Source organism: Phocoena phocoena, chromosome 1, assembly GCF_963924675.1.
Source record: "Phocoena phocoena chromosome 1, mPhoPho1.1, whole genome shotgun sequence".
NCBI classification, from domain to species: domain Eukaryota; kingdom Metazoa; phylum Chordata; class Mammalia; order Artiodactyla; family Phocoenidae; genus Phocoena; species Phocoena phocoena.
Genome location: NC_089219.1, coordinates 131754503 through 131769925, shown reverse-complemented (window position 1 = coordinate 131769925; position 15423 = coordinate 131754503). Strand labels below are relative to the sequence as shown.

The 15423-nt window shown below is 48.0% G+C and overlaps 1 protein-coding gene across 1 annotated transcript in view; it reads left to right on the top strand.

Annotated features, from left to right (window-relative positions):
- The window catches only part of TNR (tenascin R), an 83213-nt gene that overhangs the window by 26408 nt on the left and 41382 nt on the right, over positions 1-15423 (top strand). Inside the window, exons 7-9 of the mRNA XM_065874042.1 lie at positions 1370-1555; positions 13557-13646; positions 14730-14993. Coding sequence (XP_065730114.1) covers positions 1370-1555; positions 13557-13646; positions 14730-14993 — 540 coding nt within the window. The remainder of the gene's footprint in view (positions 1-1369; positions 1556-13556; positions 13647-14729; positions 14994-15423) is intronic.

The window sequence follows — 15423 nt, the reverse complement described above, 5'->3', positions numbered from 1 at the left end:
GATCTGCAGCCCAGAGCATTCCTCCTACATACCCCCTCTACTCAAGCTCCTCTTTCCATCCAACTGCTCGAGAAATCCCACACACAGCACGTGGATAATGCACAGTTTCCAGCATGCTAAACCCACACTGAGTAAGGAAACGTTTCTCAGAAAAATAAGCTGCAGAGGCATAAATCTGCTAAAAGATTCAGCCAATTTACATCACTAAACAGAACACTTCTCACTCTGCAGCAGCTGCACTCAGATTGATTCACAACAGTCCCATCTTCTGAAAGAACAATGGGTGGAGACTTGCCTGGCGTTTGCAAATTAAAACAGTCCACTTGAGGTTTTCCCAGAACAAATGGCTGGTCCACTCCAAAGTTAAATTCAAGTCTCAAAGTCAAGACCTATTTGGAACTTTTTAAGTGGCAGGTTGTCAAGACAGCACCTTCTTATCCTGTAAGTTGTTTATGTTGTTTCTGCCCAAATAAGCCTGAAGAGATGACCAGTCCTGGAAGAGAGAACCAGCCCCCCACAACTGCGGAAAAGACCCCAATGCCAATGGTCTTTTCATTGTTGTGGAATTCTTGGAACCCCAAGGAGCAAGCATTGGGGGCGCCAGATTGTTGGAACTCAGGGAGAGCTTAGGAGGCACCAGGAAGCCAGCCCAGGACTTGGGCACCTAATTTTGTACCAGGCACCATGCTACTCACTTCTACATGCATTGTCTAATTTGTACAACTCCCTGAAAAGGCAGTATTATTAGTCCATTTTACAGAGGTGGCCATCAAGACCCAGTGAGATGAAGACTTGCCCACGGTCCCATTACAATAAGAGTCGGAGGTAGGGCTCAAACTGAGACCTGACTCTAAAGCTGACTGATTTCCAATACATCACATCCCCTCTCTATATGCAAAACTTTCAGCAGTTGTCTATGCAAGTAAATCCAGGGGAAGGCATCTTATACTTCAAAATCTTGCAGTCAATCCTCTGCTTTTTGCTCAGTGATCAAATTTGAAATCATTTCATCTTGATCACTTGGATGCCATCCCTGATTTCCACTTCCCAGGGTTTCTCTTGCTTAGTCTCAACCTTATGATACTAACTGGCTCATTCTTCAATTTCTAGAACACCACTAGAACTCCTGAATGGGAATGGGGGACGTGTGAAGCGTGTTGATATCTAACTCCCGAGTAAAACTCTCCAACCTGCCCACGTAATCTGTCATGGCCAACCTGGCAGACCAAAAGCCGAGGGGCAGCCCCTGGGTTCACTCAAACGTGAGGCAGAGGGTCATGGACTCTCACCCCAAAGCCTGTTCAAGTTCAAGATGCGTGACAAATGCACATTATCCTGTGTGACGTTGGTGATATCTGGATTTCTTTAGAGATTGACGCCCCCAAGAACCTGCGGCTTGGTTCCCGCACAGCAACCAGCCTTGACCTTGAGTGGGACAACAGTGAAGCAGAGGTTCAGGAGTACAAGATTGTGTACAGCACCTTGGCAGGCGAGCAGTACCATGAGCTGCTGGTCCCCAAGAGCATCGGTCCAACCACCAGAGCCACGCTCACAGGTAAGTAAGGTCCTGGGGGCATGGCAGTTCCTGAGTCCATACCCTCCCAGCTCTCTCCCCGGCCATCCAACCCCACATCCAACCGTCGCCAAATCCCATTGACTTAATCCCTCAAGTACCTATCACATACATCTGCTGTTCTCCATTGCACTGCCATCACCTGGTCTAAGCTACTACCATATCTTGTCTTCGCCACTGCGATAACCTCCCCACTTTCTCTCCCCTCTGCTCTCCTCTCCTCTTCACTCCATCAGTTATCTTTTCAAAATACATTTCCAGGGCTTCCCTGGTGGCACAGTGGTTGAGAGTCCGCCTGCCGATGCAGGGGACACGGGTTCGTGCCCTGGTCCGGGAAGATCCCACATGCCGCGGAGCAGCTGGGCCCATGAGCCATGGCCGCCGAGCCTGCGCATCCGGAGCCTGTGCTCCACAATGGGAGAAGCCGCGACAGTGAGAGGCCCGTGTACCGCCAAAAAAAAAAAAAATACATTTCTGATTATGCCATCCCATTTTGCAGCCATTTCAGGGACTCTGACTGCTCTTGGGATAAACTCCAAACCCTTGCACGGCCTTGGTTTCCTTACCATCTTCTCCAGTCTCCTCTCCCTCCCGCGTTCCCTGGTGCCCCCTGTGCTCCAGGCGCACAAGTCTACTTTTTTCAGTTCCTCAAACACCTTCTCCCTCCTGCCACAGCGCTTGGCACACGCTGTCCCCTCTGCCTGCCAGCCTCTCCCACCACCCTCTTTACCTCGTGACGTCTGCTTCCCTTCCAGCTCTCAGTTCACCTGTCACTTCTCTGGAACCCTCCCTGGTCCCCAGGCGAGGTCAGGTCATCCTGTCTGGCAGCCTCATCTTACTGGTTACCACTCACAGCACTCCTCAAGTTATCATTGTACGCTTGTGGGTGTGATTATTGGATTGTCAGTCTCCATCTTAGACTAAACTCTGTGAAAGGGGGACCACATTTGGTTTCACTCATCAGGACGCCCCAGCGTTCAGCACAGCATCTAGCACTTACAGGTCCTGGATAAGTGATGAACGAATGAATAAACGCATGCATGAATGATGAGAGAAACTGCACATGCTCACTATGACTGGGGCATAGGCTACAAGAGGCCAGTGATACGGTAAGAGCCTGGTTATGCCTTATGTACCCTATAAAGAGTGTGAGTGGAGGGTTGTTGAGAGGTCTGAAACAAGATGATGCAATGACCAGATTTGGGCAGCTACAGTGTGGAGAACAGGCGGGAGGAGGACAAGGCCAAAGGCAGGGAGAGGTCAGGAGGCTGCACGGAGTCAAAGAGAGAGATAATGGTGGTATGAACTAAGACGATGACCCAGGTCACCGTGACGCTTGGCTGGGGAGCATTCCGGGTCCCCATGAGGATGTGGTGTACAACCAGTGCTCCTCCTGGGGCCTTAGACACACCCGCCAGGAAAACCTACCTGCTGGACTTTGCTGAAAGGTAGATGGCTGGAAATGTGGGGCACAGTTTTCAGATGGAGACTGTGCAAAGCAGCCATGGACCAGGGGCCACCAGTATGCTCGCAGAGACTTTGTTTATCCTGTGTCTTGGCTTCTTGCAAAAGCATTAGTAGACAAGAGATCCACACAGAAGAGTGCGTACAGTAAACAAGGGCAGTGTAATCAAATCTGTTTTCCTCCTGAACTGAAATCCCAGACCACGTTGCCAAATGAGGCCAGTTAAAGTAAATATAATAAATGTTTTTTCCAAACAGACGCACTCCTGAAACACAGCAAGGAGATGGAAAGATATGCTGACCAAGCAGGTTAATGGGGGTGAATTAAACATAGCAGGAACAGACCATCTGGCACAGAGCCTTTACAGAGAGCTGGAGACATTCACAAAAATTAAGCTAAACAAAAAACCCTGCAGTGATACAGGAGGGAACTGGTTCTAGGTGCAGCCCATCTCTGCCCAGAGCTGCAGGCTGCTTTGGCAATTAGCAATTTTACAAAGATGGTGGCTAGTTGTTTGGATGGAGGACACACTTTAAAATCATGAGATATAGAAAAGAACTCAGTCACATCCTACTAATAATCATCCTATTATTTCCCATTACCGGGGGTAGGGGGCGGGGAAGAAGAGTCTACATCCATTTGATCATCTCTGTCATTCCAGGCACCTTCATATAGTTTTAGCTTATTTAATCTTCACAACAACAACTCATGAGGGACAGGTGAACTAAAATATTGCCTGCCGTATCAGTAAACAAAGGATGTCACAGCCATCGGCCATCACATCATAGGCGCCCCAGTCAGCATCTCCATTTTACGGATGAGGAAATTGAGACTCAGGGATTTTGGAAACTTGCCCGAGTTCACAAAGCTAGCAAGGGGGCTGTGACTCAAAGGCAGTTCTGAATTCTAGTCAAAAGTCCCCATCCCTTTTCATGGCTGCTCCTACTAAAGAAGTAACATGAAAGGAACAGTCAAATCTTGCAGACTTACAAGGAATGGAAAGGTTATTAGTGAGGAGTGAGCTCAGATAGGTTGATTTTTTTAATATTTGAATTGGGCTTATGAAATAAAATTATAAATATATATTACACATAATTATCCCAGGGAGCTCACTGCTGGGAAGATTTATAAAGGCAAATAGCCTTATGTGATTTAAAAAGGGATTATAGGAATGTAAGGAAATCAAGTATATCTGTACTTGCTGAGATGCAGATTACAAGGATTGCTGGCACTCTCGCTGTGGTAGCTGGGGAAAAAGAAGGAAGGACCTGGAAGGAAGGAAGGCAAAAAGAGCGAGAAGTTTGACCCCAGCTCTAAATAGTTGTGTTTTCTCCCTCATTCTCCAACTTGGATGCTAAAGAGGAGAGTTTTTTCAGCTTCCGAGACTTGTTTTTGCTTTGGGGGGGTTTTGTTTGTTTGTTTTTAGTTCCAAACAAGTTATTTGCTTGTATATATAAAACAAGACCCTGGACTCAGTGGGAAGGGCATTCCAGGCTTATCTGAAGCGATTCCTCCCTGGCCAGAAAGAGTATGAAGGACTAGAAACTTCAGCTGTCCCCACGCTCCTTACCCCCAGTCAAAAATAACCGCAACCTTAGCAAGAAGGTACCATTCTCTCTTGTCTCAGTTTTATTTGAATGCTCGGTCCTGTGGGATATGTTAAGAGCTGGGACTCTAGACTCTGTATCTAGGCCCAGTTACTCACTGTGTGATTTGGAGCCATTGACTCGACCTTTCTAAGCCTCTGTTTCATCATTGGTAAAAGGGGAATAATGCCACTTACCTCATAGTGTTTGACGGGGCTTTAATGAGATCATGTACCGAAGGAGTTTGAGACCATTCTTCTAACATAGCAAAGTACTCAATACGTGGATGATGGTGATGATGATGGTGGGGGGAAGGAGGGGCGGGAGAGGAGGAGAAATAAGGAGGCAGAGGAGAAGGTCTGTGAGCTAACGGATGCTTTGGGACGATCCCCTGTAATAAGTGTGGCACAGAGTAGAGACCCTGCTTCTCAAAGTGGGGTCCAGCGGCAAGGGCATCACCCCAGGAGATGTCAGAGCCCTCTGCCCCTAGATCTGTGGAATCAGAGCCTGCATTTTACAAGCCCCTCAGGGGATTTGTGTGCACGTTAATGGTCAAGAAGCACTCACTTAGAGCATGGTTTCTGAAGTCACCCACTCAGGCTTGAGACCAACTTCACTGATGTGCATCTTTGGGCAAATTTCTTCAATTTCTGTGCTTCCGCTTCCTGGTCTGAAGGACATCATGTCTACCTCATAGGTTGTTGGGAGGAGTCAATGAACTCATATATATTTATATATCTGAGCACTGGTACATAGAAAACCTTCAATAGCCATTTGACCTTTTATCAGCCTGGATCTCTGGCAACCTGGCCTCTCCCAGGCAGAACTTCACATACCCTTTATTCTCACAGTCAGCGACTCCAAGTCCTTCAAGTCCTATGGAATCTGTACTGGATACTCCTTGCAGAAGCCCTTGTCTCTGCAGCCACCACTTACCCCTTCGCTGTGGAATGCAAGCCCTTCCTGACTCTGGGGCTCAGAGTCACACGGTGGGCTCACCGCACCCCACTGCATCCTCCATCATGTACCTCCCCCTTTGCAACACAGAGACCAGGCTGGGGCACAGAATACCAACCATTTCTTTTCCATTATTCTCTCTAGGCAATGCCCAGCAAATTCCCTCTGGAGTGTGAATTTGTTTCTCAACAACAGACTCAGTGTCTGCAATGATTTTTTTCTCTGCTCTGGTGGCTTCTGCATCCTTAATGATAAAGTCTTTTTTTAGGCTCAGCCTCTCAGCCTGGACCACGTCTGCTTGGCCTGTGAACCATATCTGGAGTCCCAAAGGGGTCCCTGAGTGTTATGTACCTTACAGGCTCACCAAGGTCCCTCTAGGTTAGAACCAGAAGCATGTACCAGGGACTGGCACCATCACTGTTTTCTGAGTAGCAGTGAAAAACCATAAACCATACAGAAAACTCCTAGTGGAGGGACAGAGGGAGGAAGGGAGGGAGGAGGAAAGGAGGGAAATTTTCATTCTTTGACTGGAATTTGATTCAAAAAACAAACAAAAAACCAAAACCCTGCCTGTGACCAATGCAAATTATAAACACTGCCCTGGTCTCTGTCTGAGGGGACTCCACTAACCTGTCATCAGAAAAGCCTGTGCCTTCGGTGTTTTGCGAACAGGGGAAAGGGGTTTGTCTTCAGTCATCTACGGTCTCTTGCCTGGTCCTCCCTCAGGAACAGGAGCCCACACTTGAGGACCCCTGTGGTCAGGAGAAGGGCAAAAGAAACTGGCCCGTATGGCCACGTGAGCACTGGGCTCTAACCCCGCTCCGGGGCCCGGTCATCACGTCCCTCACCCACTCGATGGGGCGCCCCCTACACACCTCGTGATGATGCTTCCCAATCAGCTGCCTCTCTGCACAGCGACTACCTGGATCTCCAGTCAACAAGGTGCTAATCAGAAAACTCATCACCAGGGCTTAGGAAGCCCAGAGGCTTGAAGATTCCTACAGACTTCATGGTGCAACAATGGACCTGCAGCCAGCCACACACGACACCCCCCCACACACACATACTTGCACAAGGCTGCTGTGTGCAAGCATGCCCCAGTCAGGCCCTGTGAATTGCCACCTTCCAGGCCTCTGGTTGCTGGGGACAGGAAACCGAGGCCTCTACCAAATCCCTCATCGTCTCCTTGGGGCTTAAATGGAGATCTCGTGGTGAGAAGGTGGGCTCCGCGAGGTGCTTGTCCACAGGAAGATTTTCCATGGAGAAATCCGAGACCCCCAGAGGAGTCCAGCTAGCAAATCAGTGCTGACCGAGGCACTTGACGTTCACTTCACCCTGTCTGCACTCCCTGACATGCCAGGGCACAAGCTCCGGACCGAGTGCCAGACCTTCAATGCCCTGCAGGCTCCTCTAAGGAGGAGGAGTCAGGCAATGGGCCCGGGGCCTGGGCCAGATGGTGCTCATCCTGCTTTGGGCGAAGTCACAGTGACCCCAAGTGGTCACTTTGGTAAGGCACCCTCTGAGCACAGCGCCACCTTCCAGGGGCTGCAGAGACCCAAGCAGAAGAGAGGCGATAAGGGGCAGTGGCTTCCAGGCCGTCCTCCTCCTCACAGATGGCATGTAGGGGCATCTGTCCCCTTATTTGCATTAAAGGGCTGGTGCAAGGGAACCAAGAGTAAAGCCAGGTGGGAATTTTTCCGTTTCTGCTTTGACTTCTTCAGCAGCGAATGCTTGTTTACAGTAAAGACCCGGACATGGGATGTTCCTGTAGGACAGGGGGTGAAGACCCACGTTCCTCATTAATCCCACTGGCAACAAGAAAGTTGCATCTGAGAACAGTCCTTGGTGTTATGATTTTCTTTTTAAATATAAGTTTGTAGGACCAGTCCCTTCCTTAAAGTCAGCATAGAATCTTCTCTTGATGCTCGAACATCATCCCCACCCAAAAAGTGGGGAGATGTCCTCCAAAGCCTGACTCATTCGGGGAACCCTGGAGAAGCATCTGCCATTCCCCAAGAATATCAGAATGCGGGGCCTGGGAGCTTACATCTCAGTACATTGAAAAGTAGATTGTTGCCTATCTGGTATGATTTTAGGGGTTCCCAGAAGATTCTCTGTCTCCAAATATCTCCCCATCTATGAAACGTCTGGTACCCAAATTCCCTGCTGGAAATTTCCCTATGAGGGGCCCTACATTAGGTCCCTGGTTTTCCTGAGTTCTTTTACCAGATATACCTTTGCATATGTTATTCCCTCAGCCTGCCCTTTCCCCAACCAAATGTCCCCTGATCCTTCAAAATCCAGCTCAGATATTCTCTCATAGAAGTCTTCCCAAAACTACCGTTGCCCCCGCCATGCTGCTTCTATACATCATATTTTTTTTTTCACTATACGACATACTGTATTAAAAAAATCAGATCTTGACCCAAAGACCTAAGAGTCTACTGAGGAGACCAGCAAGAAAGCTAACAATAACAACACAACAGCATGATTGTGATAAAAACTAAGAGACTGACTGCAAGCTCCTTGGGGACAGGGTCATCAGTTTGCCCTTCCCTTTGAAGGCAGATGTCCTTCCAATGCACTGGAGCAGCGATCCCCAACCTTTTTGGCACCAGGGGCCAGTTTCGTGGAAGGCAATTTTTCCAAGGACGATGGGTGGGGGGGATGCTGCAGGCGGTAATGCAAGCGATGGGGAGTGATGGTGAGCCGCAGATGACGCCTCGCTGGCTCGCCCGCCGCTCACATCCTGCTGTGCGGCCCGGTTCCTAACAGGCCGCAGACCAGTAGGGGTCTGCAGCCCAGGGGTTGGGGACCCCTGCACTAGAGACAACCAAATCCCAAACCCCAGTTTGCTAGACTTGAACTTCACAGATATTGTGGAGATGAGTCCAGGAATTCAGAGACGGAAAGGGTCCATCCTTCTGCATGGCCATCTGAACCTAATCAAGCCTGCAGACCCCAGGTGTATTGTTTATGTTTCTGCTGGCAAGACACAGCAATCTCAGTTTCCTGGGCCTCCTTCTCCCACTGTTTTCCTGCTAGCAGCAGGAAGCATGAAGAATAGGTTTCCTAACAGAGGGAAGTGAGTCATCCTATCTTTATCACCCACCCACAGTCCTTGCAGCGCAGGTGAGAATCTGCTAGTTCCTCTTGCTCTCTAGCTCTAATTAATCTCTTCCTGCTCACTACGTCCCATCCTACCGATCAGAAAATTCCACACCTCCGTCGTCCCTCAACCTTTCCTAATCTTGGCTAGCTTTCAAGGTTCAAGTCCCTTCTCTAGAAAGCCTTCTCTGGCTACTCCAGCCCATGCTGATCTCATCCCCACTCTGAAATGGTTTTCTTAGTTAGCAGCCCATGGTGTAGTGCAAAATCACCTTCAAATTCCAATGTGCTTACTCCACTCCCCTCTCCTAGCCTGTAAGACTCTTAGGGACAGGGACCATGCTATGATGTGTCAGAAAGAACAATGAACCTGGGTTCTAAACCCAGTTTTATTGTATATTATCTTTGTGACCTTGGTCAAGAAATGGACTTCTCTGATCCTCTGTTTACCCATGAGTAAGGCCCTCCTGGCAGAGCTGCAGGGGAAAACGAGGTAACAGGTATGAATCGCTAAGAAACTAAAGTTAATAATAGACCTCCTGGCCACCAGACACTTAAAATTCTCTTTTGATTTTTATCCCTCCTTTCTTCCCTCTCTTTTTTCTTCATTATTCTTCTAGATTACTGCATGCAGCTCATTGCTTGGCATATTATGGGTACTCAGTAAGTAATTAATTTCCTTCTTCAGTACAGATTTCTTTTTATCTCATTAAGGACAAGGGTGATTCCATTCAGCTCACCCTGGTATCCCCAGTATACAACGTGTGCCTGGCACAAAGGACACCCTCAGTAATGTCTGTTGAGTGAATGAACTGTGTGCTTTGGGAATTCAAAGAAGAATGGATATGCAGTGAAAGAGTCGAGAAAAGCATCACCCTCTAAGCTGAACAAAGGAAGTTCTATAAGGGATGCAGAGCGGTGGTTTCCTATGAGCTGAATTTTCTGAGCTATTGTTAAGAAAGGGAACAGAGCCATTCATAGGCTACTACTTGCAGGAGCTGGATGGAAAGATAAAGTGAGCATTGGTAGAGAGCAAGGGGTCTTTAAAAAGTGAGAAATCCCTAGGAGTCCTCCAAGTGCTGATATATAAGTGTACTGGGTATGCCTCAGATACGCATTTTCTTTTCCAGCAGAGGTGTATTTTACCTGCTGGCAAAGAGCAACAATTCACGTGTAGCACAGGAAGAAAGCTGCTGAAAATCAAAGGAAGCGGCAGGCAGGAACCTATAAGCAAGTCTCACTTCCACATCACCTAGACAGAAAGCCTGGGAAGAGAGTACTTTAAATTCTGCTCTGCACTTTTCTGGGAGAAGATGATTCCGTTGTAAATTATTGAACATTTCATTTAAGCTTCATAAATAAGAAAGTCGGGTGAAAACGTTACATGGTAGATCCGTTTGGCAACATGTAATTTCTGTCTTCCTCCCTCGATCTGTCACCCTTCATCTACGTCGGAAAATTTCTACTTCATCATAGACAATTGAAGGTCTCAATCAGTTGTCTGAGAAAAGCAGTTTATGTCCCAAAGGTAATCTAATTTCTCCAACCAAGGATGTACCTGGGACTCGCTGAACATACTGACAGATATAAATGTGTACTTTGAATGGATGTGGGGTGTTGCAATCACCCAACTCATTCTAGTGATAGGTACTCGGCCCAGCCAGGGGCCAGCTCCTCACTGACACCGGGACTCCCTAAATCACTGGTTCCATCAGAGCCAACAGGCTAAGCTTCAGCAAGCTGACAAGAGGTGTGCCGAGGACCAACCTGTACCTTCCTGGGGCTCACCAAAAAACAACTCGAAATCCTGGAATAGTTCTCTGAGCAAGGTAATAATACTATGAGCTACGATCACAGTGGGCCAGGCACCATTCTTCACACACATTGGTTCACTTAATCCTCACGACGACCCTCTGAGATAGATACTAATATTCTTCCCATTCTACAGAAACTGAAGCTCAAAGATGTGAAGTAATCAGTTACACGTGTAGAAAGCGGCAGAGCCTGAATATTAATGTAAGTACGGCAGACCTCAAAGTCAAAGTTGACCTCCACCAGTATTGACACTTTAGAGAAAGAAAGAACTAAAGGTTAGGAAATGAATGGAGCTGGTTTGAGAAGGGAAAAAGAGGGCTGATTCTAACACATTCTGTCCAGAGAGCCTGGTCAGTAAGGCCTGGGAGGTTCTGCCGTACCGGAGCACGAGGGATTCACCGCACAGGCTGTACTGAAAGCCACAATGAGGAGGGAGTGCAGAACCCTCTGGTTACCAGGCAGCATTCACCTTCCTTAATCCAAGTGGCTGTTAAGGAAAGGTTGCTCAATGCATTTCCTGTCAAAATCATTCCTATTACCTCAGGGCTCCTGGGGAAGTCACAGCTGCTCCGGGGAGGGGATGAAATGAGGGGAAGGATAAGGCATTCAGTCCTAAAAGCCCTGAACCCTGAGGCCAGAAGCCTGGGGATCATCTCCAGCTGGTCACAGACTTACTCTTTGCCATAGTTTCTTTTTATAAAGAAATAACTACTGATTTGAATAGTGTCCCCCCCCCTCCAACCCCCTCCCCCCAAAAATATCCATTTCCACCTGAAACCTGTGAATGTGACCTTATTCGGAACGAGGATCTTTACAGATGAAATCAAGTTAAGATGAGGGTGGGCCCTAAATACAATGTGACCAGTGTCTTCAAAAGATTAGGAGAAGACACAGACACACAGGGAGAAGGCCATGTGTTATGGACTAAATGTCTGTGTCCCTCCCCGCAAATTCGTATATTGTAATCCTCATTCCCAATGTGAAATGGGGGCCTATGCGAGGTGACTAGGTCATGAGGGTGGAGCCCTCATAAATGGGACTAGTGACCTTATAAGAGAGACCTCAGAGAGTTTTCTTGCTCTTTCGCTGTATGAGAACACAGTGAGAAGATGGTCTATGAACCAGGAAGCTGGGGCTCAACAGACATCAAATCTGCTGGTGCCTTGATCTTGAACTTCTCAGCCTCCAGAACTGTGGGAAACAAATATGTATTGTTTAAGTTGCCTGGCCTATAGCAGTCCAAAGAGACTAAGACACCACGTACCAACAGAGGAGAGGCAGAGCCTGGAGTGACGCAGCTGTAAGCCAAGAAATACCGAGGATTGCCAGCAACTACCAGTAGCTAGGAAGAGGCAAGGAAAGATTCCCCCCATAAAGTCTTTGGAAGGAGCACGGGCTTACCAACACCTTGATTTTGGCCCTCTGGACACCAGAACTGCGAGAGAATACATTTCTGTTGTTTTTAAGTCACCCAGCTTGTCGTCCTTTGTCATGGCAGCCACAGGAAATTAATGCAGATGGTGAAAGGGATCCCCAATCCACTTTCCTCACAAGGTTGTGAGGAAAACAACAGTCAAAATACAGTCAGGCATTTTGAAAAGAACAAATGTTATATAAATGCAGGACAGCATGATCATCGGCCTTGGTTCTGTCGAGCCCACAAAGGGCCCCAAAGAGAGCCTCCCAGAGGGACTCAGGCAGACAACGAGGGGCCCTACAGGTGATAATCTGATCTTGTTGCATATTCCTGCAGCTCCAGTCCTAATAAATGAGGGTGAGTTTGATGCGGGTTTGGTACTACAATAAAGACTCCCAATGATGCCCACATTCTACGCCCTGGAACGTGTGACTATGTTATCTTACATGGCAAAAAGGAAAGTACAGATGTAATTAGGTTAAGGATCTTAAGATGGGGAGAACAGCCTGTCCTATCCAGGTGGGGGCCAATGTAATCACCAGGGTCCTTATAAGACGGAGGAGAAGATGGGACCACGGAAGCAGAGCTCAGAGAGAAAAACAGATTTGAAAATGTTACACCACTGACTTTGAAGATGGGTTATGGGGACACAAGCCAAGGGATGCAGGCAACCTCTAGAAGCTACAAAAGGCGAAGAAACAAATTCTTTCCTAGAGCCTCCAGAAGGAACACAGCCCTGCTGAACCATTTCAGACTTCAGACCTCCTGAACTATAAAATAATAGATGTGTGTTGTTTTGAGCCACTGGGTTGTGGTAATTTGTTGCAACAGAAATAGGAAATTAATATACCAGTCAAACGAGTTAATCTGAAAATGAATGTGGGAAAGGGTAGGGAGACATCCCAAATAATTCTAGGTCCTTTATACTGAACCCTAAAGAATTTCCCCCTGTAGTTGGGCAGTTTTTTTCATTTTCTCCAGCTTCCTCAGGTCCCCCAGAAGTCATCCTAACATTGAATCCACAGCTTTGAGTGCCCTTGGTAGGGAGCCCACAGCAACAGGGCTTCTGCATGCCCCTACATTAAAGGCCTGACAGCCCTGTGCTCAGCGAGACAGTCCATCCACAGTTGCTCCCCAGAAAGGATGCAAACGTCCCCACGTGGCCTCAGTCCCTGTCTATAAAAGGTACAGCTTGGTCTTCATCCACAATGTTCAAGAAATGCTTTAAAGGCTTATGTCCACACAGTCCTTCTCGATTACGCACTCCCCCGATTCACAATGTAAGCAAGAAATCCCTTCACCAGTTGTAGCCAACCTGAGACTCTAAGTACCTCAGTGAGACCTTCCACAGCAGAGCACAGTTCTGAAGGTCACTGACAAGGGCAGCCTCACTGCCCTCCCGAGGAGACCAGCAGCAAGAAGGAAGCTCTGCACTGATCAGTTCGTCCTGTTGACTTGGTATGGATTTCCTAAGTGGTGAAATTGGGATTTCCTAATAGGTAAAAATAGGAGTGGATTCGGGAAGGATTAAACACAAGATTGGAACAAGAACCTAAGGTCATTTGCTTCCCTCCATCCAGCCTTCCCCATCCCTGACACACACGGAATAATGTCTGTTTCTACATCTACCAACAGATCTGGTGCCTGGCACTGAGTATGGAATTGGAATATCCGCCATCATGAACTCACAGCAAAGCGTACCAGCCACCATGAATGCCAGGACTGGTGAGTAGGAAGATTGCTGTGGAAGGAGACCGGGACAGTCTGCAAGCCTGAGGGGTCATGGAAGCTTAGCCCAGCAAGGACTGGTCAGAAGGCAATGCCTCCTAGTGAACAGGTCCCTGGGTGATGAACACCATCTACCGGCAGCTTTTTGATTCCCTGTGCCTACTCTCTGACATCTGACATGCAGGATGGACTCCCACCCTCTCCCCACAGATCTGCACGTGGTCCCCCACAGTCTGAAGGGCTGCCCACAGCTGTGGAGAACGGAGGTGGAAAACCCCAAATAAGTGGGAGTTGTAGCAAGTCATATTCCCTTCTAGATCACCCCACAGCAGGCAGAATGTGGGACTCTTCACCGTGTAGGACAGAAGCCCTCAGAAAAGCCACAGGCTGAAGGTCTAGACATGGAAACAACCCATTCAATCTAAGGGCAATGGAGAAGTCCACTGAGACCCTTGCTATTCTGGATCCAGCAGTTTTGCTTCCAAATCCCGGGCAAATTCCAAAGTCACTTTAGTAACGTAAGTACAGGCAGCCTGGGCTGGGCTGGGGATTTTGAACCAATCCCTGTCCCAAGGTTGTCCAGCATAGACCACCTCTCTAGAGAACCACATGGACATGGGTCCCCAGGAGTCGTCAGACCTTGTTGCCTGCACAACCATGGCCAGGTCAGTCAAAATGGCACCAGGAACAGAGGTAGCTACGGTTGCCAGGAATGGCATATCCCTACTTGATGGTGGTACCTGTTTTGCCCTGGTTGGTTTACTGAGAAAGGCTGGGAGAAAATGATTACAGAGAGCTTACAAATCAGCAGCCAGCTCTGTCCCAGAGGTGGGTGTATTCCAGTGGTGTTAGAGTTACTAATGCCTTTCTGCAGATTATTCATCTATATGCCAAGCCCCCGGCCATCTTTCAAAGGAAAGGTGCTTAACGAAGTGTGAGATAAGTGTCAGCAGTGACAAGCCAATTTTCATGGTCAGCAGACCCGCTGATAGCTTAGAAATCCACAGGAGGTCCAATTCCAATAAATACTGGCCCTCGTGTGGAACTTATGTAAAATAGGCCCCTTATGTTGATCCACAGAACTTGACAGTCCTCGAGACCTCATGGTGACAGCCTCCTCAGAAACCTCCATCTCCCTCATCTGGACCAAGGCCAGCGGCCCCATTGACCACTACCGAATCACATTCACCCCATCCTCTGGGATCGCCTCCGAAGTCACTGTGCCCAAGGACAGGACCTCGTACACACTGACAGATCTAGAGCCCGGGGCAGAGTACATCATTTCAATCACAGCTGAGAGGGGTCGGCAGCAGAGCTTGGAGTCCACGGTGGATGCCTTCACAGGTACCAGGACAGCAGAAATCTCGGCTGGGTTCAGGGATCAACGGATCTTAGTGTGAGAAGGTCATCTAGGCAACCCACTCTTCCAATGTCCCATATCCTTTAGAGAAAGGAAGAATGTAGGCAGAGAAAGAAGAGATAGAGGAGAAACTAATAAATACCTCAAGAGAGAATGGTTGGAGGTGAAGGGGGTGATGAACAAGGCTACCTGCGTGCCTGAAATTTTGTATCTGGTTTCCTATAGGTTGCACACAGTGGTTGATTCTGTTCATAGTTCCTTGCCTGCACAAAATCAGTGGGCATTCTGAGGATCCATGGGATCCTGTTAAATTCCTTCCAGGATAGAGGTTTTAAATCCTAGATCAATATTATGAATAACTCAGAGGTAATGCTGGTTTTATACTGCTGAGGGCATTCATTTTTCAGTGTAATG